This window comes from Terrapene carolina, unplaced genomic scaffold (assembly GCF_002925995.2).
Source record: "Terrapene carolina triunguis isolate 2854851 unplaced genomic scaffold, T_m_triunguis-2.0 Scaffold51, whole genome shotgun sequence".
In the NCBI taxonomy this organism is placed as follows: Eukaryota; Metazoa; Chordata; order Testudines; family Emydidae; genus Terrapene; species Terrapene triunguis.
Window position 1 is genome coordinate 625,764 of NW_020664402.1, and position 25,008 is coordinate 650,771.

Below are 25,008 nucleotides of genomic sequence, written 5' to 3' on the forward strand. Positions count from 1 at the left end.
GTGACTCCCAAGCCTTACCTAGGCGCTGGGGTCAGAGTGAGGTGTCACGGAGTGAAGGACCGCTGAACGAAATGCAGCATCACCCCTGGACTGCTGCACTACCACATAGGGGGCGGCGAAGGTATGTACTGATGACCAAGTCGCTGCCCTACATATCTCCTGAATGTGCACATGCGCCAGGAAAGCAGAGGATGAAGCCTGAGCCTGCATGGAGTGGGCAGTAAGGTGCGTAGATGCGACACCAGCCAAGTCATAGCACGCCCGGATGCATGATGTGATCCAGGACAAGATGCGCTGGGAGGATACTGGAAGGCCCTTCATCCGGTCTGCCACAGCAACAAACAGCTGTGATGTTTTCCTGAAGGGTTTCATTCGCTCGATGTAGAAGGCCAGGGCCGTGCGAACGTCTAGGGAGTGCAGTTGTTGCTCCCGTTGAGAGGCGTGCGGCCTCGGGTAGAAGACAGGGAGGAATAGGTCCTAGTTGACATGGAAGGCAGACACCACCTTAGGGAGGAAGGCTGGGTGGGGGTCGCAGCTGTACCTTGTCCTTGTGGAACACCATATACGGTGTTTTCCAGCGTGAGTGCTCTAAGCTCAGACACGCGCCTTGCCAAGGTGATAGCTATGAGGAAGGCTGTCTTCCAGGAAAGGTACAGGAGCGAGTAGGTGGCCATCGGCTCGAACAGGGCACCCATGAGTCTGGATAGGACCAGGTTAAGATCCCACATAGGGACCGGTTGTTGAATTGGTGGGAACAGGCGCTCCAACCCCTTGAGAAATCTGCTGACCATGGGATTGGAGAAGACCAAGTGCCCATTTTCGCCCGGGTGGAAAGCCGAAATAGCTGCCAGGTGCACCCTGATAGAAGAGATTGCCAAGCCCTGCTGCTTTAAGGACAGGAGATAGTCCAAGATGATAGGTACTGACGCCTGTAGGGGGGGTCATATGATTCCAGTCGCACCAGCAGGAAAAACGCTTCCACTTGGCTAAGTATGTGGACCTGGTAGAGGGCTTCCTGCTACCCAAAAGGATTTGCTGGACCGAGTGAGAACAGCACAGCTCAGACTGATTTAGCCATGCCGCATCCATGCTGTGAGGTGGAGAGAATGCAGGTCGGGATGACAGAGTCGACCGTGATCCTGAGTGATCAGGTCTGGCCACAGCAGGAGTGGAATCGGGGTGTCCACCGACAGCTCTAGGAGAGCGGTATACCAGGGCTGTCTGGGCTACGCCGGGGTGACCAGAATCAGACGGGCTCTATCCCTGAGCAGCTTGATTAGGACCCTGTGGACTAGCGGGAATGGAGGAAAGGCATAGCACAGGTGATCCTTCCACTGAATTAGGAAGGTGTCCGACAGGGAACCCGGAGAGTTGCCCTTGGAGAGAGCAGAACACCTGGCATTTCCGATTCTCACGAGAGGCGAAAAGGTCTATCAGGGGAAAGCCCCACTTCAGGAAGACAGAGTGGATGACGGCCAGGCGAACCGACCACTCGTGAGCCTGGAATGATCTGCTGAGGTGGTCCACTAAGGTGTTCTGGACCCCTGGGAGAAACTATGCCACCAGATGGATCGAGTGGGCTATGCAGAATTCCCACAGACGAGTGGTCTCCTGACAGAGGGGGGACGACCGGGCTCCCCCTTGCTTGTTGATGAAAAACATGGCCGTAGTGTTGTCTGTGAGGACTGCAACACAACGGCCTTAAGGCGCTCTTGGAATGCTTGACACGCCAGGCGCACTGCTCTGAGTTCCCGTACGTTGATGTGCAGGGATAACTCTCCTGCCGACCATAGCCCCTGTGTACAGAGGTTCCCGAGGTGGGCTCCCCATCCCAGGGATGACAAATCTGTGACTAGGGACACTGAGGGCTGCGGGGCGTGAAATGGCACCCCTTCGCACACTGATTTGGGGTCCAGCCACCAGCCTAGAGAGGCTAACACCCCTGGCGGGATGGTAACCACCGTGCTCAAGCTGTCCCGACCTGGGCGGTATACTGTTGATAGCCAAGCTTGGAGTGGACGTAGTTGCAGCCTGGCGTGCCTGGTCACAAATGTGCAAGAGGTCATGTGTCCCAGGAGGCATAGGCATGTTTTCACGGTCGAGGTTGGGAAGCTTTGCAGGCTATGGACGATGTTCACCAGGGATTGGAAGCGTGCTTCCGGCAGAATTGCCCATGCTAGGCCTGAGTCTAATGCTGTTCCTATGAATTCTATCCTCTGAGTTGGTACCAGAGTGGATTTCGCAACACTGAGCCAGAGGCCCAGCCGACTGAACATGTTCATGGTGAGCTGAACGTGAGACTGCACCTGATCCCTGGAGCGACCCCGAATAAGCCAGTCGTCGAGATATGGGAACACTTGGACCCGATGTCGACAAAGGGAGGCAGCTACCACAGCCATGCATTGGGTAAACACCCTGGGGGCCGTGGGTAGGCTGAAAGGAAGTTGGTGAATTGAAAGTGCTGTTGAGTGACCACAAAGCGAAGGAAGCATCTGTGCGCTGAGTAGATCACAATATGGAAGTACGCGTCCTTCATGTCGAGGGCAGCGTACCAGTCTCCAGGATCTAGGGAAGGAATAACAGTCCCTAGTGAGACCATGCGGAACTTCAACTTTACCATAAATTTGTTGAGTCCGCGTAGGCCCAGGATGGGCTGAAGCCCGCCCTTGGCCTTGGGGATTAGGAAGTAGCGGGAATAAAAGCCCTTGCCCCTTGACTCTCCCGGAACCTACTCTATTGCTCCCAAAGCCAGGAGTGATTGGACCTCCTGTACAAGGAGGTGCATGTCCCTGAAGAGGGACAGGGAAGGAGGGGGATGGGGGGAAGCAAATTGGAGGGAGTATCCCCTTTCCACCGTGTGTAGGACCCAACGGTCTGATGTTATGTAGGACCACGCATGGAGGAAATGGGAGAGACGATTTTGGAAAGGCAGGGAAGGATCCTGAATGGAGACTGGTGCTCCGTCCTCGGGCGCACCTTCAAAGTTCTGCTTAGGCCCTGCCGATGGCTTGGGAGGGCCCTGGCCTTGGCTGGCTTGGTGTCCAGTTTGTTTCCTTTTACCACCTCGGCCACGTCTTCTAAAGAAGTCCTGTCTCGGCTGAGGGGGAGGTATGACCTCTGAGGCTGTGGTCTGAAGGGCCTTCTCTGCATTACTGGGGTATGCATTCCCAGAGAGCACATGATAATTCTCGAGTCCTTCAGACTCTGCAGCCTTCAGTCTGTCTTCTCGGAGAATAGGCCCTGGCCATCAAAGGGCAGGTCCTGGAGGGTCTGCTGTAACTCTGGTGGTAAGCCAGAGACCTGCAAGCCACGAGATGCGGCGCATGGCTATGCCCGAGGCCAGGGTCCTAGCTGCCAAGTCTGCCACGTCCGGAGAGGCTTGTAGGGAGGGTTCTGGCCACCTTCCTGCCCTCCTCTACTGTAGCCCCAAATTCCTCTCTGGACTCCTGTGGAACCAACTCCTTGAATTTCTCCATAGAGTGCCACGAATTATAGTCATATCGGCTCAGGAGTGCCTGCTGGTTGGCCACCCTGAGCTGCAAGCCTCCGGCTGAGTACACCTTGCGCCCAAACAAATCTAGGCATCTAGTGTCCTTTGATTTAGGCGCCGGGGCCTGCTGACCGTGCCGCTCCTTCTCGTTGACCGAAGCCACGACAAGGGAGCACGGTTGGGGATGCGTATAGAGGTACTCGTAGTCCTTTGAAGGGACAAAGTACTTCCTTTCCACCCCCCTTGGCCGTAGGTGAAATAGAGGCTGGCGATTGCCAGATTGTCTTGGCATTGGCCTGTATGGTTCGTATGATGGAGAGGGCAACTCTAGACGGTGCCTCCGCAGACAGAATGTCCACCACAGGGTCCTCTACCTCCACCCACCCTCCTCTACCTGGAGGTTCATATTGCGCGCCACCCTGCGGAGCAGTTCCTGGTGGGCGTGGAGGTCCATAGGAGGAAGGCCCGAAACCGTAGTCCCCGACACTGCTTCATTCAGCGAGGAAGATACCCCCAGGACTAAGGGATCCTACGCAAGGTCCTCTTGTGGAGGATCTTGTTGCTCAAGGTCCATCACGCTAGGAGTGTGGGCCTGCATTGGCGCTGGAGTAGTCGCCTCAGAGCCTCCCGGGGTGGGGCGTGAGACACAGTGGCCTCTGGTACTTGGGGCTCCGAAGGGGCAGAACGGGAAGCCCCCGAAGGAGCCCCCTGGGCCTGATGGCATGCCCAGGGGGTCCAAAAGGACCACTGTGGGGGTTCGTGGCCCGGGTCCTCATAGAATCATAGAATATCAGGGTTGGAAGGGACCTCAGGAGGTCACCTAGTCCAACCCCCTGCTCAAAGCAGGACCAATCCCCAACTAAATCATCCCAGCCAGGGCTTTGTCAAGCCTGACCTTAAAAATCTTTAAGGAAGGAGATTCCACCATCTCCCTAGGGAATCCATTCCAGTGCTTCACCACCCTCCTAGTGAAAAAGTTTTTCCTAATATCCAACCTAAACCTCCCCCACTGCAACTTGAGACCATTACTCCTTGTTCTGTCATCTGCTACCACTGAGAACAGTCTAGCTCCATCCTTTTTGGAACTCCCTTTCAGGTAGTTGAAAGCAGCTATCAAATCCCCCCTCATTCTTCTCTTCTGGAGACTAAACAATCCCAGTTCCCTCAGCCTCTCCTCATAAGTCACGTGCTCAGCCCCCTAATCATTTTTGTTGCCCTCCGCTGGACTCTTTCCAATTTTTCCACATCCTTCTTGTAGTGTGGGGCCCAAAACTGGACACAGTACTCCAGATGAGGCCTCACCAAATGCCAAATAGAGGGGAATGATCATGTCCCTCGATCTGCTGGCAGTGCCCCTACTTATACAGCCCAGAATGCCATTAGCCTTCTTGGCGACAAGGGCACACTGTTGACTCATAACCAGCTTCTCGTCCACTGTAACCCCGAGGTCCTTTTTTGCAGAACTGCTTCCTAGCCATTCAGTCCCTAGTCTGTTACAGTGAATGGGATTCTTCCGTCCTAAGTGCAGGACTCTGCACTTGTCCTTGTTGAACCTCATCAGGTTTCTTTTGGCCCAATCCTCTAATTTGTCTAGGTCCCTCTGTATCTTATCCCTACCCTCCAGCGTATCTACCACTCCTCCCACTTTAGTGTCATCTGCAAACTTGCTGAGAGTGCAGTCCACACCATCCTCCAGATCATTAATGAAGATATTGAACAAAACCAGCCCCAGGACCGACCCTTGGGGCACTCCGCTTGAAACCGGCTGCCAACTAGACATGGAGCCATTGATCACTACCTGTTGAGCCCGACGATCTAGCCAGCTTTCTATCCACCTTATAGTCCATTCATCCGGTGCATACTTCTTTAACTTGCTGGCAAGAATACTGTGGGAGACCGTATCAAAAGCTTTGCTAAAGTCAAGGAATAACACATCCACTGCTTTCCCCTCATCCACAGAGCCAGTTATCTCCTCATAGAAGGCAATTAGGTTAGTCAGGCATGACTTGCCCTTGGTGAATCCATGCTGACTGTTCCTGATCACTTTCTTCTCCTCTAAGTGCTTCAGAATGGATTCCTTGAGGACCTGCTCCATGATTTTTCCAGGGACTAAGGTGAGGCTGACTGGCCTTTAGTTCCCCAGATCCTCCTCCTTCCCTTTTTTAAAAGATGGGCACTACATTAGCCTTTTTCCAGTCATATGGGACCTCCCCCAATTGCCATGAGTTTTCAAAGATAATGGCCAATGGCTCTGCAATCAGGTCTGCCAACTCCTTTAGCACCCTCAGATGCAGTGCATCCGGCCCCATGGACTTGTGCTCGTTCAGCTTTTCAAAATAGTCCCGAACCACTTCTTTCTCCACAGAGGGCTGGTCACCTCCTTCCCCTACTGTGCTGCCCAGTGCAGTAGTCTGGGAGCTGACCTTGTTCATGAAGACAGAGGCAAAAAAAGCATTGAGTACATTAGCTTTTTCCACATCCTCTGTCACTAGGTTGCCTCCCTCATTCAGTAAGGGGCCCACACTTTCCTTGACTTTCTTCTTGTTGCTAACATACCTGAAGAAACCCTTCTTGTTACTCTTAACATCTCTTGCTAGCTGCAACTCCAAAGTGTGATTTGCCCTTCCTGATTTCACTCCTGCATGCCTGAGCAATATTTTTATACTCCTTCCTGGTCATTTGTCTAATCTTCCACTTCTTGTAGGCTTCTTTTTTTGCATTTAAGATCAGCAAGGATTTCACTGTTAAGCCAAGCTGGTCACCTGCCATATTTACTATTCTTTCTACACATCGGGATGTTCTTTTCCTCCAACCTCAATAAGGATTCTTTAAAATACAAGCCGATATTTGTCCTGGCCTTCTAGCCACTGGCCTGTACTGCCCTCGCCGTGGTCCTGGGCGTGGTAGCCACCTTGTGAGCATGAAGACACAGAGGCAGAGCGAGATGGCCAAGACGGTGCTGTACGCGCCATTGCAGAGTACCCCGGTGCTGTACAGTGCCGGGGACCGGTGCCGTGAGGCAGAACTGTACCAAGACATTGATCGGTGCCTGCGATCCGATTGGTACCGGGAGCCTGATCTGGATCTCGCTGGCGACCTCCGGTGAGATCGGCGTCAGGATTGGCTCCGGGTTGAGTGCCGCTCTGACCGGTACCGGGAGCGGTCCTGGGAGTCCGCTCGGTACCAGCCGTAACGCGATTCGGATCTCCGCGAGCCGGAGCGGCGTCGTGAGTACAACCAGCGCAGAGAACGAGAATGGTGCCGGGACTGCGAGCGACGTCGTGATAGGTGCCAGGAAGAAGATCAGGACCTGGACTGGTGTCGTCCTCCTTCACTCGGCGACAGTGGTCGCATGAGGGATGGCTTTCCCTTCGACAGCACCGTCCGTGCTGCCGGCTGCAGAGGAGTCGGCTCTGAGCGCGATCAAGTCCCACGCCGTTGAAAAGGTCTCCGGTGTGGAGGGTAGTCTCAGCTTGACTGCGGTGTGCACCGGGGAGCTTACGTGCACCAGACTCAACGGCCCTTGCGGCGCCAGAGTTGACGGTGCAGGAGCCGATATTTGTCCTATGCGCTCCGGCAATGGACGTGGCTCCAACTGCGGTGCGGGAAGCGTCGGTGGCTCTCGCACCGACAAACAAGAAGTGCTTGGGCTGCTTCTTCTTCTGGCTCAGAGATAGAGACCTGCAGTGGTGGAGGTGCTGGGGAGATCTGGTGCCGCGAGTCTTTGGTAGAGTCCGAAAGCGGTGCCAGACCAGTCGGTGCCACAGGGGCACTCCGCACCAAGGACGACGGTGCCAAGTCTCGGCACACGGAGGAAGGGACCGGGCTAAGTGCCGCCCATAAGGAGCTGCTTCAGTCTAAAGTCCTGCTCCTTCCTGGTCCTCGGCTTGAAGGCTTTGCAAATGCGGTACTTGTCTGTTTGGTGGGATTCCCCCAGACGCCTTAGGAAAGAGTCGTGGGGGTCTCCCGTTGGCATCGGCCTCTGGCAAGCCGAGCAAGGTTTGAAGCCCGGAGACCCAGGCATGGGCCTGGGTACTGGGATAGGGGAGAAGGGAGAAGACCCCGTTTCCCCCCGACTAATTAAACTAACTAACTATACTAAGTAATTCACAATTATTAACAACTATAACCAACTATTAACAACTAATCAGAAACTATTAACAGGTACTAAAGCGAATGCTAGGGAGAGTGGAGATCAGCTAAGCTGCGCTCCACAGTTCCAACGACTGTCACGGGCGGTAAGAAGGAACTGAGGGGGCGCTGGGTTGGCCGGGGCATATAGGCGCCACTCCAGGGGGCGCCTCAGCCGACCAACCGAGTGTTGCTAGGGTAAAAATCTTCCGACGACCGTGCACGCAGCGCGCGCACACCTAATTGGAATCACTCGAAGAACCACCCTGAATTCAAGTCCCTGCTCTGCTACAGACTTGGGCAAATCCTGTAGCCTTTCTGTGCCTCAACTGCCCCATCTGTATAACAGGGTATAGTGGGATAAATACATTAAAGAGTGAGAGAGTTTCAGATACATAGGTGACGGGGCTGGACAAGTACCATAGGCAAATCAGTGGCACTAAGAGCTCCGTGGGACATCACTGAACCACCCCATCCATACGGCACCAGAGGGACACCAAAGGTAGACAGAATACCTGGTTGAGCGCACCAGCCTTGCCAGTAGGGTGCGTTTCTCGTCAGTGGTAAACTGCATGATTCCTGGAGTCTCAAATTTCCGCCGTATCCACTGACATTGCTCCAGGTCATTAATAAACATGAACTCCACGCCAACGTGCTGGCAGTAAGCCATCTATTTAACACAGGAAAGAGGAACACAAGGTAAAGCAGGAGATTTAAGTCACTTTTGCCCTGCAAAGTATAAAATGTAATAAATGCCTGTCACCGCATGTGGCATGTGCTCCTCGTTCAGAATTCAAGGAGCCCTGCAAATGGCACAGAAGGCCCAAGCAGTATTAGAATGGCCTCCTGCATCCCCCTAACACCAGAGCACGTTGGGCCTTTGGCACATCAGAAAGCGAAGAGACCTGACAGTGTTTTGTGAAATCCAGCCCTGCTACAAACTGCTCACTCCTCTCCCGAGCTATTCCCCAGCACTGCACTAAGCTGCTGAGGTTGTATCAGCCATAGGGTTGCTCCAGGGAGCTGGTTAGTCCATACTTACAGAATAGAGGTATTCTGCAGAAGGCACAGGCATAGCCCCAATGAGGTTGTGTGGGAGATGCATTGTCAACAGCACAGTGCATGCTAGGGAGTTACCTGGAACACGAACCTGCCTGACAACCAGAGAAGGGCATGCTGAGGCACAAGATATATGGAGCCAGATTGTCACAAGAGCTCGGGACCCAACGCATTCAGCTTTCTTGGAAATCTGGTCCTTAATGTTAGCACATAGGACTAGCAGTCAGGACTTGATGTTGATGGTAAGAAGAGACTATGGCTTGGCAGGTGCTGTCCTGTTTTTTAAGCTGTGCTGATGGTTTCAGACTATATGCATCTTACTGAGAAAAATGAGCTGTATTTGACACTGTGAGCCATAGATTACACACAGTTTTCTGAACACTGACTGGTTCTGACAGCAACAGCTCCAGAACACGGCCCTCAGGACAAAACAGTTACCATGCACAGCTCCTCCTTTCATAATCAAGGTAACATAGCATGTGCAATATTCTATCATCTGGGATTTGCACAACCCCTAGAAAGATATAATGTGTTACAGCGCGGCTGCCACCATCGAGGCATAAAAGGAGGTGATCACAGTCCTTCTACAGACTGGGGTGAAGCATGAAACTCAGTGGCTCCTCGGGAGAAGGGCGCTTCATAGTGTGAATGAACAAAGCTGGGCTGGGCAGTTGGATGGTTGCACCTGTTGGGACTAGGTGCACAAAGAAGTGACAGTGCCCAAGTAACTGGCTCCTTGCCCTACTTCCTTCATTGGAAGCATGATCAGCAGCAACTGCTCCCTCCCTACTCCTGCAAGAGCGGCAGGCCAAGGGTACATGCTCCAACCACTGACAGAGGAAGGTGTCTGCTTGCGCCAGGGCTGCTCTTCCCCCATCTCAACTCCTTAGTGAATCTGTTCGAGGGATGGTGCCCAGCTCTCCCTCCTTGTGCCTGCCCACCCCATAACAGCAGGCTGACTTTGGCCATCACCTCACTCCTCCATCCAGACATCCAGTGGGTTTAGCACCCACCATCCTAACAAGCATCTGGCTCTCATTCTCCCTAGAGTGGCTCCTTGGATGAGGCAGAAGGGGCACAAGTTACTTATGACAGCACCCCACTGCCCTGTAGCACCAGTCCCCGAGATCCAACCCCTGGAATGAAAGCACAACTATGAGTTGGAAGGCTTTGCTTCAATCCCAGACTGAGGCACTGAGCCTTCCAGATACAGAACATGGCTGCTGGAAGAGAGGAGTACTACAAATGTCCATCATGGGACAGAAGGCAAATAGTAAATTTGGGAGTATTTTTATTAAGATCTCACGATTCTTGGGGAGGGACCGCACTTATGAAATCTAAACACTTGGGGTTGGCAATACTGGTCCCTGGATTGGTAGTAAGTAGAACTTGGTTAGGTCACAGTGACCTAACTCACTGTGTGATCTTGGGCATATCACAATCTCGCATAGCCTCTTTCTCCAGCTGTAAAATGGGGATAACAGCGCCTCCTATTGCTGTGAAGAGCTTGGAGATCCATGGATGAAGAGTGCCATGTTAAGTGCTGAATATGAGTAATAAAGGAAAGGGGAACAGAGAATTCTGATCTCTGGTGAGGCAGGGGGAAGTAGCATTCAGAGTTTTATTATTAAATCTCCCGATAAAGATCCCAAATTGGGAACCAAATGGAACAGCCTAGTTTTCTGAAGTCTGTGCAATTCCTCTGCACTTGTCTTACCTCCAGGCGGCGGATGATCTCGCGGAGTGGAAGAGCCGACTCATTGCCTCCAATGAAAGTGGTCGTGGGCAAGTGGAAGACCTTGTCGAGATCCGATTCATCAAGTCCATAAAACCCTGCAGGATTTCATGGGTAGGACAAGCCAAAGCAGGAGAGAGAGAGAGGGGTGTGTTTCGGACATGGACAGTCACACAGGAACCAGGGTTGTGGGGAGGATGACAAAAAAAGCAGCACAAAAACCAAAAATAAGCATGAAGGAGGTTTGTGTGGATAAATAACCAAGCAGTAATTAAACAGACACACAAGCACAGAACAAAAAGGTTATTACAAAAGGCACGCAGGCAACACCAGGATACAAAACACAACAAAGCAATATATATGCATATGAATTGGTAATTAAATTGAGTGTTGAATTGAGATGGATTGGAGTCCCACATACACAAAATACATTTTAGGAATATAATATAGGTGAGAGAAGAAAAAACAAAGAGGATTGGCCAGTCATTGACCAAACAGATTTCACCACATGTTCCGAATTAACAAAACAAAGTTGAAGCAGAAAACAAAAAGGTTAAATGGACCGACCCAAAACAATAAAAAATAAGGAAGGAAAGCAAGATAAAGAAAGCTGCGTCAGTTTCAGGATTCTGCAGTGGACTCTTCTGAATAGCTCATGCGGGGGAGAAGTATTTTACAATAAATGGGACCCATGTGCTTTGAGCAAAGCCCTCTTTGCAGGCAGGCAGGAGGGTTTTGCTACTCTTCCCAAGAGCTGGCCCCGTTAGCTTGTTCAGGCCTATGGGTTTAAACTTGGCCACCCTTGGAGCTCTTTGTTTTCCCCTGTGGTGGATAGGTTCTTACCTATCCACCACACCTTGGTATCGGAGGAGGCGATGCTGAAGCCTTCAGCATAGTAAATGGGAAGTTTCAGCTTAAAAGAAATTAATGATCTGTAAGGAAATCTACATGGGACTCAAATACAGGGCTCAAAGCAAAGAACTGGCAAGGGGGAGGCGAGGGGCTCAGAACAGGGCAGCAATGCCTATGCAACATCCCATTACCAGAGGCAATCCCTTAACGATTAACCTGTACACCAGTGATAAGCAGAGATGTTACTGATATGGCCCTATATGTGCCATTCCTCCTCTACCAACAGGCCAATTGTGCCATGAGGTTTCTTCCCCACCAACCTCCCTCAGACATTACCAAAGCTGTACGCTGGCCCACAGGATTACAATTTAAACACCATTACAACGGTCTCTCTGAGCAGAAGATCATCTCCTTTTAGAAGCAGGCAGCTAGGTGGGAGTGTTTGGCTAGTACACACACCCTTATTTACATGTAACTCAATCCTGCTCCTTGTACCTTGTTTCAAAGCAGATAGAGATCTGCTAAGAAATTCTATTTTCATTCCATATTTTTTGGACTAGAAATAACTCCTCTGGGCAGAGACGGAGTTCCTGACCTGCCTGCGGTAACTGGAGTCCACTTATAGGAGCCATCCTGTGACCATGCAGTGGTTTGTCTACATTCTCAGCTGCCACGTCACAGGGAGACAAGGTCACTCCATGTTAATGGCTCTGAAGGGCTCCCTCTATCAGAGCACCTTTCAGTGCCCACTTCTGAAAGCGGAAGGACCTCTGATTTAAAAGTGAGCACTGATGGAGCAATTTAATCATGGACGAGGTATTGGCATGAATGTATTTGAAGGTTGTTTAACATCGTTTGAGGGCACTAGTAAAACAGGCAGATAATTAGCACAGCTAATTACAGGCATGCTCCCAGCAGTTTTTATACTGTCAAGCCCTTTTTTAGAGGGCATAAATGGGCCACAGAACCAAGCTGGAATTCTGGACAGGAAGTTTCAAGTTGTGAAGGGGGTATTTTTAAATCCACAAAAATAACCTTCCTGTTGATGTTCAATAACTACTATCCTGCCCTATAGCACCTCAATGGAACTCAAAGTGAGTGACAAACATGAAACCACCACCTCTGTGAGGTAGGTCAAAATGCTTGAGACAGAGAAACTGAGGCACTGAAAAGGACTTTCCTTTCATAACCCAGCAAGTCAGCGGCAGAGCTGGGACCCGAACCCTGGAATCCTGACCACCAGTCCCGTTCTAACCATTAGGCCACACTTACCTATTAACTAGAAGTGTGGTGAACTATAAAAGCAAACAAACAGGATTTGTTCTCTCTTGGTGCTGAAAAATCTGCTTAGCATTGATATAGGGTTTAACCCGGCCCAGGGCTCAAGCCATCCCACTTGCATCTGTGCAGACACTGCAGCTCCTCTGCACTCGTATGGGATGAATAGCCATATGCCATAACAGTGCCAACTCTGGAATCCTGCCACACACAGGTTGGCAGGATGACACCAAAGGGATGGGTAAGATCATGGAGTAAGATTGTTACTGGGTGGCTAAATACACATTTACAGAGTGACTAGTGCCTTCCACAGGAAGGGTTAGGGACCACATGACAGTATACACTTTCCATGAAGTGGCCGAAGCCTGAATGACACAGAAGAGTCATCGCAGCTCATATCAACACTCCAGTCTTTGAATGCATGTGACCTCCTCTGGGTCTACAGTCAGGCCCTCTAAAGTCTCAACTCAGTATTACACAGTCCCTACATTCCCCACACTGTACGTGCTGTGCTACAGGAGGCCACAATGCACGACGTTACAAATATGGATGCTGTTTAGAATTTCCTGCCTTGGTGGGAGGGTGCAACTTTAATAACACACAAATTTAAGCCTGCAGTTAAAGCCTCAATCGGCTAGAGTGGAGTTTCCATGGGGCAGGGACCTGTCCCTGTCTTCTTGGCTTTTCTAATGCTCAAATCACAGCAGTGCTGAGTTACTTCAATGAGCATATCTCTGTGCTACTGCACTACAGGTGATTCATCCTGGGGTTGGGCAAGTGATGAGCAACGTGGCAGCCACTCTCTGTGGGGGTGAAGGAACAGCTGGTCTCACTGGAGTTCCAGAGTCCTGCTGCTGGCACGTGCACTGCATTCATGTCTCCAAGATGTTCGTGCCCTGTCCAGGCCAAGCTGGCTAGATCTGGGGCCTCCAGCTGAACTGCAGTGGCAGGTGGTTTGTGTTGCTGAACACCTCCTCTCCACAATAGAATTTTATACCTCTGGGGCAGGGAAGGGCAAACTACGGCCCGTGGGCCAGATCCGGCCCATGAGGGCTTTCAATCAGGCCCACGGGATTACCGCTCCCGGAAGCGGACGGCACCACGTCCCTGCAGCCCCCCCCCCCACTGGGGGAAGGGGGGAGAGGAAAGGGGGCAGAGGGCTCCATGCGCTGCCCTCACCTGAAGGCACCGCCCCCAGCAGCTCCCATTGGGCAGGAACAGGGAACCACAGCCAGTGGGAGGCTCTGGGGGTGGTACCCGCAGGTGAGGGCAGCATGCAGCAGAGCCGCCTGCCTCCCCGGCTCACCCCCAGGAGCCACTGCCAGACATGTTGGCCACTTCTGGGAGCGGCGCAGGGCCAGGGCAGGCAGGGAGCCTGCCTTAACCCCGCTGCACGCCGCTGCCACCCTGGAGCTGCTTGAGGTAAGCAATGCCGGGCTGGAGCCCGCACTCCAACCCCCTGCCCTGAGCCCCCTAATCCCCTGCCTTGAGCCCCCTGCTGCACCCCAACCCCCTGCCCCGAGCCCTCTGCCGCACTCCGCACCCCCTCCTGCACCCCAACCCCTTACCCTGAGCCCCTTCCTGCATACCACACCCCTCTCCCCACATTCCCTCCTGCACCCCAACCCCCTGCTCCAGCCCTACATTCATGGCCCTGCATACAATTTCCCACCCAGATGTGGCCCTTGGGCCAAAAAGTTTGCTCACCCCTGCTCTGGGGTATAATGGAGCCCACTGCCTTCAAAGGGAGTAAAGAGCAGAATCTGGCTCCATACGCATAAAAAGAGTTGGTCTCTTTACCTCCTCTATCACTTATTGCTTGCCCAGCAATTGCTCAACTCAGCCTTTGCTTTTGGCTGTGTTGACCAATTAAACGCAATTTAAGTGAAGCTGTTCATATATAAATTATACACACTGGGGTGAAGCCAAAACAGCCTGTGTGTGAGATGCGACAAGGTCACTGGGTAGGAGATGGGACTACATTGCACAGAGTGCCTTGCTCCTTCTCCATGACTAGCAGGCAGCCACCTGAACAGTCCTAGGCTGGGGGTTTTCTAATGCCAAAGAAAATGCTCAGGAATGTTATGTTAGTGACTAGATTAACAGCAGTTTCCACTGCAGTCACAAGAAAGTTATTCCCCAATAGGAGTAAGGATGTGTAATGGGAAATCTACATGAGGAAATTGATCAGAATAGCTCCCACAGTGGACACTTATTCTGAAATACCTATAGTGCTTTAAATTCACACCCTACCTTATTCTGGAGCAATTTCCCCATGTAGTCAAGCCCTAAAAGGCAGCAGGGATTAGGCCAGGGCAATGGACATAGGATTTCAGCTCTACTCCAGCAGCAGTACTAAAAAAGCACAGGCAGCAGGGAAGTGCTACACTGGCCTGAGCTGATAACTCAGCCACGGACATGCTGCCTTTCGGCAGAAACGTGGCCTCAAGAAGGAAGTGGGTGCTTAATGCCAATGAGTTTTGTGAAAAGCCACCTGCCATTTGGAAACTCTTTGGTACTAGACTGGGGCCCTCCAAGCCTGCCTGCCACACTGGCAAGGGAGGCTCCCCATAGGCTAGGAGTAGGTCTACACTACAGCGGGGGTCCGACCTAAGATACGCAACTTCAGCAACGTGAATACCGTAGCTGAAGTTGTGTATTTTAGGTCGACTTACCTGGCGGTGAGGACGGGGGAAAGTCGACCGCTGCCGCGCTGCCGTCGACTCCGCTGCCGCCTCTTGCCGCGGTGGATTTCTGGAGTCGACGGCAGAGCGATCAGGGATCGATTTTATCGTGTCTTCACTAGACGCGATAAGTCGATCCCAGAACATCGATTGCCTGCCGCCGGACCCTCCGGTAAGTGTAGATGTACCCAAAGAGAGAGGCCTTTAGCTGTGGGTGGGCTTGCCCCCGGCCACATCCCAGAACCCAACAGGACACTAGCAAGAGAAGAGGGTGAACTACAGACCCAGGAGATAGAGGAGCATTCCTTTAGGTTTCCCAACAGTTGCTAGGTGTGTGCAGGCTGGTTGCCTCCTCTTGCTCTTTACAAGGTGGTGGCTCACCCACTCCTTCATCCTCCACTCTAGAGGATGGGGATTGGAGGCACCTGGGCAGGGGTGGCGAGTTGTATGGGCCCCTGGTGTCCGTGCTCCAGTAATATTCAGGGCCCTGGGGCCTGGCTCCACCAATGTTCGGGGGCAGGTCTCTCCCCTGGCCCTGCCTGCTGCCCCAACTCGCCTCCCCTGGAGCGTCTCCTGGCCCTGCCTGCTGCCCCTGGGCAATTTAAGAGGGCCCGGGGGGCCCTGGCTGCTGCCATCACCACCAGCTGCACAGCAGGGCTAAGGCGGCTACCTGCCCACCCTTGCTCCGCACCACTCCCGGAAGAGGCCAGCACGTCCCTGTGGCCACGGGAGGGGCGTGTGTCTCCGCGCGCTGCCCCAGCCCCGACTCTGCAGCTCCCATTGGCAGGGAGCTGCGGGGGTAGTGCCTGTGGGCAGCAGCACACAGAGACCCCTCAGCACCCTGCCTAGGAGCTGCTGCCAGAGAGGTGTGCAGGTCCCTTTTGGGAGCTGCCCAAGGTAAGTGCTGCACCCCTCACCCTCTTCCCAAGCCCCCTCCAACACCCAAACTCCCTCCCAGAGCCTTAGGCAGGTGGGGGGAGGGGAAGAGAGGAGAGAGAGAGAGACTTGGAACTGTTCTGGGCATCACCAAAAATTATACAAACCTGCTGCCCCTGCACCTGGGAACAATGGGACTGCAGTTACAGAGTCAGGTTTCTGAGTTTCCCTTGACTTTTTGCTTTAATTTTATGGTGGCTACGTGAACACAGGATCAATGTTCAGGGTTGTTTTCAGACCTTTGTTTCTCTGCTCCCTTGCTATGCTCCAGTTTTTTTATTAATGTTGGTATTTATAGAAACCAGAGCTCAATTCATATAACTGGGTGTGAGAGGGTGTGGATTAGGGGCAGAGTTCGTACACAGGCAATTTAGATCTAGGTCAGATGCAAGTCAGGAGGGCGAGATTCAAGGATTTAGTGACAGCAGGAAAAAGGAATATAATCAGTCTGTAGGCGGGCACCTCTGATTGTGGGCTGTTCCCAGCCCACACAGCTGGGACGAATTCCCTTGCTACTCACCCCCATACTTCTCCATGTCACTGCATGTAACCTGTAGAACAGGACTATGAAGAAGCGCACAGACATGGTCCAATGGCAGTACAGTGTGGGTGGGCTCTCCCTAACCTTTCAATTTATTCGCTATACGGGGTTATTTTATTCTAACACAGAAATCACTTCTTTAAAACACTGACCCAAAATTCCCCAGTTTGGATGCCTGGAAGTTAGGCCATTTCTTTAGGTGCTTGATTTTTCAAATCTGCCAAGCATATAGAAGTCAATGGCAACACAGAGGCTCAGCACCTCTGACAAACTGTTTAGGGGCTGAAACAGAGAAGGGCCTGACCTTAGGTGCCCAACAGGGAAAATTGGCCTCCATGCACAATAACGATTCAGATGAAAGCCAAGTGCCCCTAGTAATATGAATGTTATCTGGTCAAAAAAAGGTAGGTGCACTGAAAGCTACCCAACTATTATGCCAATTCAAAACAGGTTGTAGGCTCTAGAAAATATCAGGATACCAGAGAATGATTGAGCACAATGAAATAGTATTTCCGGCAAGCCAGACATGCAAGTGGACAGTATGGAAAGCACCTGAAAAACTCAGGATTAAAATAAGTCTATGCACGTTGGCAGCATCACTAACCAAGCATTTAGCTCAGGCACTGTTATTCAGAGAGAAATTAAAAAACGATACAAAACACTTGACACCGTTGATGAAACATGGAAGGGTTTTGTAACTTTACCCGCTCTGCACATGCCCAGAATAACCTATTCAAAGAGAGTCCTGAACTCCAGAAGGGTTAAAGGCTCATTATTTGCATACCTCCTACTGTTAGCAATCTCAGCCGCTCCTTGAACACTGCAAGATCTGGGAGGGGAGGGAAAGGTGGGATGCAGAAGGGAGAAGACAGAGAGATGCAGTCAAAGTTAGTAAAACCAGAACTGTGAAGAGAAGTCATGGAAAGCACAAGTTAAAAAAAATAAAATAAATAAAAGTATTCAAATATGGTCAAAACCACCTTAGGAGGGAAGGCTTAGAATGGGGGATGACTACGCATTATACTGGGGAAGAGATCCATGAGGAAATCCTTCAGAAAGCCGCCTGCAAAGAGGGTGCAGGTGAAAGTGAGGGGTATCACTGACACTGGGGAGCAATTGAGCTGCATGGGTTGAGATCTCCTCTTATTGTTCCCCTAAACGAAACATGCACACAAGAAGATTACAGTACATCGGCATGTAACAGCAGCCAGGAGTCTGACAAAGCTCTGGAAACCAACTCTGTCAAAAGCCGTTGTAGAAGCATAAAGCCTTATGGGGCGGCATCATACGCAGAGTTCCAGACGCTGAACATGAGACCTTGCCCTTTCTTCACAGCTAGTTTATCAAGCTGGGAATTGTTCTGCAAATGCCAGTATTTTGAATGCCTCAGCTCTGATCCTTGCTGCTGGCGGGAGATAGGATTTTCAAGGTCATCCCTAAAGAGCAACAATGGATTTGCTGACAGCATTCAGCTACAAGGAAACTGGATGTAGAGCCACAGTGCAGCTGCCTCTGCAACATCAGTGCAAGGCACAGACAGAGGAGAACAGGATCTCTGCACGCTGACAGATGCAGGGATGCACACCTGTCCTTATGGGGATGATGTTCTGATCACAGTCTTTGCACTGACTCAAGTCTGCCCTGTGTATAAATGTTATTAATGGCTTGCTCATTTAATGGAGAGCCACGCATGCAAAATGCTTTGTTGTTTCTGACACTGGCTGTGAGCATGCTGGATGGAGTCGGACATGCTGGGGACACAGGCAGTCAACACGCTGGACTCCTGCGCAGGATGGGCTACAGCTGGTTAGCAGTGCCAAAGCTCCTTTTGTGGGTTAGAAAGATTGGGGGCTCAACCATTTTCATAGCATGGACCACATCTGAGACACCTCTCCTCCCTTTGGCCATTCCACAACGTCCCTGGGCAATTGCTTACATGGAGAACAGTGAAGTATGCAGTGTGTTTCTTAGCTGTCTTAATGACATTTTAGCAGCCAGAAAGGAGGAGAGCCAGCAACAGGTGAGCAGCCAGCTCTCAGCAGATTACACTCTGGGAACCTCTGCAGCAGAAAATGTGGAGCATAAACCCCCAGTGTGAACTGTGAAGGCTAAGTTCACAGCTGTCTCGGTGAGAATGGAAGCAGCGCACTTCCATATACGAGATCTAGGCAGGACTGGATCTGACCAACATGCTACTGAAACTTACTGGCTTGTGGAATGAGATTTTCAGGAAGAGAAAACTTTCAGGCACACCAGATTTACCCATCCACTCATACTCCTGAGCAGAGAGACCACACCTTCCTCAGCCCATCTCTTCTAATCACTCATGAGCTTGCTGAACTACTCCACGTGATTGCCTGGTCATTTCAGAGCTAGAGGGTGGATGCCACTATCTTTTACTTACGTAAGATCAAGGAACAGCAGCATATGTTGGCTTGTGAGAGAGGTCAGAGCCTGAATGATTACATGAACACAGATGGATGCAGGCTCAGGACGGTCCATTCCATGCAACTCTTTTCAGGTTTGCTCTAACATGCTTCTCCAAAAGGGCATTTGCTGGGAGTTGGACTGGGAGGGGAATAGGAGCTGCTCTACAATTTGACAACCCAGAGGGGATGTGTAGGACAGCATAAAATGCTTACACCAGATTAAGCAGGTAAAGGCAGGCCTGGATACAACAACTATCAGGGAGCTATCAAGAAGTTACAGTGGGGAGGAAAGGGTGCGGGGGGGGAGAGAAGAACTGGTTCAATGTCTGAGTACCCAAGTTAAAGCAGGGGAAGGAAGGCAGCAGTTTGAAAAGGGGAGGAAGGTTTGGGAGCCTCTGGTTACAAATAATCCTGTATGCTGCCCAGTGATCACATAAGCAACACAGAAGATCAATCTGGGTTTGGGAAATCACCTGCTTGTTGAGCCTCTTGGAGCTAGATTTTGAAGAGGAAGGCGCAACAGGGTCACAAGCACCACTGATGAATGCGCCCAACAACCCATCCAGGGGCATAAACGGGCTGGCTGGCTCACTTGCTGTACCTTGATTTCAATATGTGTTCTCCCCCCCCCGCCCCCGGCATCTAGCAGAGGGTGGAATCTACTGCGAAGACTCAAGGCACACCTTGGGTTTTAATAGCTAACATGGCTCTCTTCATATCACTGTCCATCAGATCCATTACTGGCAGCAGGGAGATAGGCTGGAATTTTCAAAGGAAAGAAGGAAGTTCAGCACCCACACCCCACTAACACTCCAGAGAAACTGGGTGCTTAAGTCTTTCTGGAGATCCCAACCTCAAACTTCTTCTCACACAGGCTTCAATACCCGTACACATTTCTCAGCATAAATGGGGTCACGTTGTTTAAGTCAAAAGGAGTTTCTGAAAGAGCAGCGATAATAGCAAATTGCTAAATAAAAGCCATTTGAAAAGCAAGAGATCAGTTTCGGAAACTGGCTCTGTGCTACTCCCTCTTAATTACAGCATACACCCAACAGTATCTTGTACCCAAGCTATTAGTTGCAGAACTTGTACTAAAGCTGATCTCCATGCATTTCACTGCACGGACGTTGAAAGCAGATCGTGTCATCAGGACAAATAAAATCACTGAGTAATTAACCATTCTGCTCATTAACTGCAGCCTAAGTGTCAAGAAACCATTTTAACATAAAACCGAGCAGGATTTGCTTAGAAATTAGCTTCATATGTGATAAACAGGCTACTGCAGATCCCAGGCCAGTGACCAGAATATTTGTACTTGTCTTGCTGACGACTCAAAGTTTGCAAAGATCAAGTTGTAAGAGAAGGCCTAGGTGTTCCTCCTCCCTCTAATGATCCCTGAGCTACCAGCCAGTGAACAGCATTGGCAGAGAGGTCTGCTAAGTGCCCCCCCCCCCAGTGGCAAGAGTAACCGTACATGATCTCCTGATACTAGTATAGCATTTCCCCACAGTCAAAGCACTTTACCAACAGTAAATAGGTCGCAGCAGTCCTGAATGCAAGGCAAGTATTACCTCTAGATGAGGAAATGGAGGCATAGATGTCTTTGCCTAAGGCCATGGGGGTACCAGTGCTGAAATTGGGATTTAGATGAATGATAACACTAAATCTGAAGGATTCAGTTTCTCAGTCCTACATCATCCTCTCATGTAAGGCATACATAGGGAAAGGCCTTAAACCAAGAGACACACAGACCCCTATTCTCCTCTCTTCTCCTCTCCCCCATCCACTTCAGTGATTCATAGAGCTGTAAGTGAGATCAGAATAAGGCTCACAGATTCTCACTCCTGAAAGAGAGGAGGAGTGAGGGATACCTCAGTAAAAACAGAGGTGGCCAGTACGCAGCCGACAGGTTACATGGCCAGACATGGCCCACGGTGCTCAGCAGTTGCCCTCAATTTTATTCTAGAGGTTAAAAGTCCAGCTGTGTAATGAGACTGGACTGCTCTGATCAAAGTGGTATAATGCACTCTGGGTCCTGTAATCCCCACAGTTCTACATCTCTACACTCCTGGGGCTTGTGGCAAAATGCCAGCCTGGCTCTTGATTAGGCAGCTGTGGATGTCCTGGAATAGCAGAACAAGGCAACCTCTTTACTTGTCCCTAGATTATATCATGCGCCAACATCCATCCAACCTGAATCTCAGTTTTCAATACTATAATTTTGCGAATTATTCTGTTTTTAGTGCCTCTCCTCTGTTTATAGCACCACTCCTCTGTTTATAGCAGAGAAGTCTGAAGAAGGGGAAATTATTGCTTTCTGACTGTGCTCTTTGGCATCTGAAAAACATCTGGTTTTGTCCTATTTCTTATGAAGCAACTTTGTTTACTTGCTTGGGCAGTGGCAGCCCGAAGGGGTGGGGCTAATTAGGGAACAGTGAGTAAACGAAGCTGCATAGCTGGTAGATCAGTTGTATCTTTTTGTCAGTCACCACTTTTTTTTTTTAAGCTTTAAAAACACTGACTGTACCACAGCTTTTTAGCTTGCCTTTTCAAAATCTAATACAATAGGCCAGGGCTGTGTGTTAATTTGCACCTCTTCAAACCCACTGGTTTCAGATTGAACTCAGCAGCCACATATGGCTTTTAGGATGGCAAAGATCTGAACTAGCTTGGCTATGGTGCCACATCAGAACAAAATCCTCATCAATCCAGACGCATTTTCCTGGCTCTGGAGATTGTCACCAGTTAAAAAAGGAAATCCCAGCAACACACTGCCTACCGATGATGTAGGATTTTGCAGCTGGGTTTGACTCAGTCTCGCATATAAAAGTCGTATCTAATGGGATTCCAAGTGCTCCAGAGAAGGTCAGGTCAGCACTTGCAGTACAAATATATGTACTGGATGTGTCCTCTGCTGTACCTGCCTATGGCATTGTCACCAATATTTTCCTATGGGCGCTCTCATCACAAATGAGAGAGAGTTTGTTTCCAAGCTAGTATTGCTGAGTTTTGTTTTCCTATTAACTCATCTGCTACAGAAGGCCCTCCATTGGGCATCAGGCCTGCTTCTCTGAAGTCTGCAATGATTCACCTATTTTGGTAAAACAGATCACACCCCTAGCCAAAAGTTAAATCCGTACAAGAACTGTGCATAGCCCAGCTCCTTGAGACGTTTGTTCTGGGGAGAGCTTTCAGATAGTCATAATTAAACAAAATTCATAGTGTAGATGGGATGGTCTAGATATACTTAAACCTGCCTCAGTGCTGGGGATGGACTAGATGACTTCTTGTAGAGCCGGAAGGGACCTCATTTCTATGATTCATCTCAACAAATGAGATGGAACTGCCCCACCAAAGCTGTTACGATGTTCATTCTGACTCTTCTCTTGCTCCCATTTGTAACTTCACACTGATGTTGGTGTGATTAGTGCCTTGTATTCAGCATTATGACTTCATGGCAGGGTCAGACACAATCCACACTGCCCTGCCAAAGGAAAAGGCAGCACAGAGAAACGCTATGCCAGATTATCTCCTACACTGTCAGCACCAGAGAATGGAGGGAGCATTAGGTGACCAGTTACAGCTCCCAGACCCTCCAGCACCATCACCACCTGGAACTGCCGATAAGCAGCTCTAAGTTGCACCACAGATGTCGGGTCCTTAATGGAACCCACAGCCTGCACCAGTGAGGGAACCAACATAGTGAGCTCTGGCATGCTCCTTCCCTCCTCGCTACACTGATGGTGGGCCAGGTGCAGACGGGGCTCAGATCAAGCACATCTGAGCCAGCAGAGAGCCCCCTTATACCAGAGGAAATTTCTGCAGGTCAGTTGCAGCCCATTTCCAGCTGCCTTGCACTGCCTGAGCAGCCACATTTGATCTCAATACAGCATTTGGTCCACACACCAAGTAATGCACAGTATATTTCCCCACTCCACAGCCCTCTGGTTAGAGCTAGTGTCAAAGTCTCTCTGTAGAAAGGAATCCTAGACATTTGCTTTATAGATGTAGTTTCCTCCCTTGCACCGCTAAATCCTTCACAAGTCTCCCTGGGTTACTCTTCACCACTCTGGTTTTAATCTCTTCTAAAGAGAGCTGAACTGAAATTCTTGCCAGGTTAAGCACTTGGGGCCAGATGCTCATTTAGGTCTGGCCTACCCACAGATTTTGTACTGGTATAAACTAGGTTGGTTTGGGATGCATTTTTTTAAAACTGATCTAGTTATACAAGTAAAATCCCTAGCATGGTTGCATATTTGTGCGTATTGTGTTTTAAGTACTTAACTATATTGCCATAGTTAAAACAGTACATCTTGTGTGTTTAGATAAGGCCTTTGGCTCCTAAATGAAGGGAACAGCTTTTCAAACACATGCCAGTTTAGCTGCTAGGCACAGCGGTCTTCTGAAAGTCTGTTCCCTCAAGCATAACTAGACTATACCTGTTAGTAAGACTATTTCTTCCTTTGGAGTCTTAGCCGATGCACATCTGCTCACAACTAAGCCAGCTAATTTCATTTAGAATTTCCTGACAGATTAGATTCCTCCACAATGAGTTTTAACTGCAGCAGGGACACTCAAAGACAAAGTTCTACAACATTCTTATTGGCTTCTTATCTTGTTCTTTAACAATGTTAGGATTTTACTCTTGACACAGATTTTGACAGAATGCAGGAACTCTTCAGCAGACATCTGTGTTAGTGCTTACTTTTCTCTTGTGTTTGTTGACCCATCAGGTGTTCCTACAGCCTTTCCACTGTCCGCAGCACTGTTCCTGCTTTTAGATCTTGTAATGCCCATTTGGGGAAGACATCCAGTTTTAAATTCTTTTTATTTAATGAAGCAAACACTCTGATCCTGGTGAGGACTGTGCCAAAGCAGAACAACCTGTGTTTAACCGGATGCTCAGATGTACTGCTGTACTTCTCGTATCAGGGATCTTTCCACACATGGCTGAATTTTACAGCCATCTTCTTTTTAATGACAAGTTCCCTTTCAAATTCATGTATCAACTGTTTCCTTGACAGGATGAGAAAAATGCTGTAAATAGTAACCCTGCTAATGTTGAAAATCCTATGCAGCTTTTTACACTGATCTTAGTAAAGATTGGGGAAAAAGATGTTAAGATCAAGATTTCAAAAGTAACTGGTGACTTTGGGTGTTATGTTTAGAAAACATGTTAATACATCCCCAAGTCTAGTCAGAGTCTAGAATCAGCAGATAGTCTACACACCACTTAAAGTCTCAGGATATGTCTTAAACTGGTGCATACAGGTAGGTTTTGTGCTGGCCCTCAATTTCTCCCTTAATGGATTTCAGCCTGCTCCGCTCCAGCTCTATTCTAGCTCATACATCATCAATAGAATGTTACTAAACAAGTTAAAATGTGTTTTCTGTCAGTACTGCAAAGCTGGCGAGCTGAGAATAAGAGCAGAATCCCAACAGAAAACACAGATTTGCATCTAAAATGAATAGATTTGCTTGAACCTGTGAGGCAGAAACCTACTATGCCTTTAAACACAAGGCATTTTCCAGATTAGAACAGTACTCAGCTCAGTGTTAAATTTAATTTAGTTCTCAAGAAGTTTCTTCCTTTTAGTGCTGTGATACGGGGCCCAATTCTCACCTATACTAATGCCCCTTTAGGCCACTTTGGCAGCATAAAAGTCGCCTCAGAGGGCAGAAACAGCCTCATGAGAATACCGAGCACAGAGGCCTCCCCAGCTGGTGTACAGCCTGGTATAAGGGTCTACACTGGCCCATCTCTCAGACATCCCCCCAGCTGTAGGGGGTGCATTGGAGTCATGGCCATAACACACTCACTATGACTACTCTTTGCTTTCCAGGGCTTACAGGAAGTAGAGCTTAAAATTAAA

General features: G+C 49.9%; 1 protein-coding gene across 1 annotated transcript in view; it reads right to left on the bottom strand.

The window, feature by feature from the left end:
- The window catches only part of LOC113407661 (2-oxoglutarate dehydrogenase, mitochondrial-like), a 105,625-nt gene that overhangs the window by 29,271 nt on the left and 51,346 nt on the right, over positions 1-25,008 (bottom strand). The window contains exons 5-7 of the mRNA XM_026656915.1: positions 17,491-17,535; positions 10,398-10,513; positions 8,137-8,291 (exon numbers count right to left, since the gene is read on the bottom strand). Of these exons, the coding sequence (XP_026512700.1) occupies positions 8,137-8,291; positions 10,398-10,513; positions 17,491-17,535 (316 nt within the window). The remainder of the gene's footprint in view (positions 1-8,136; positions 8,292-10,397; positions 10,514-17,490; positions 17,536-25,008) is intronic.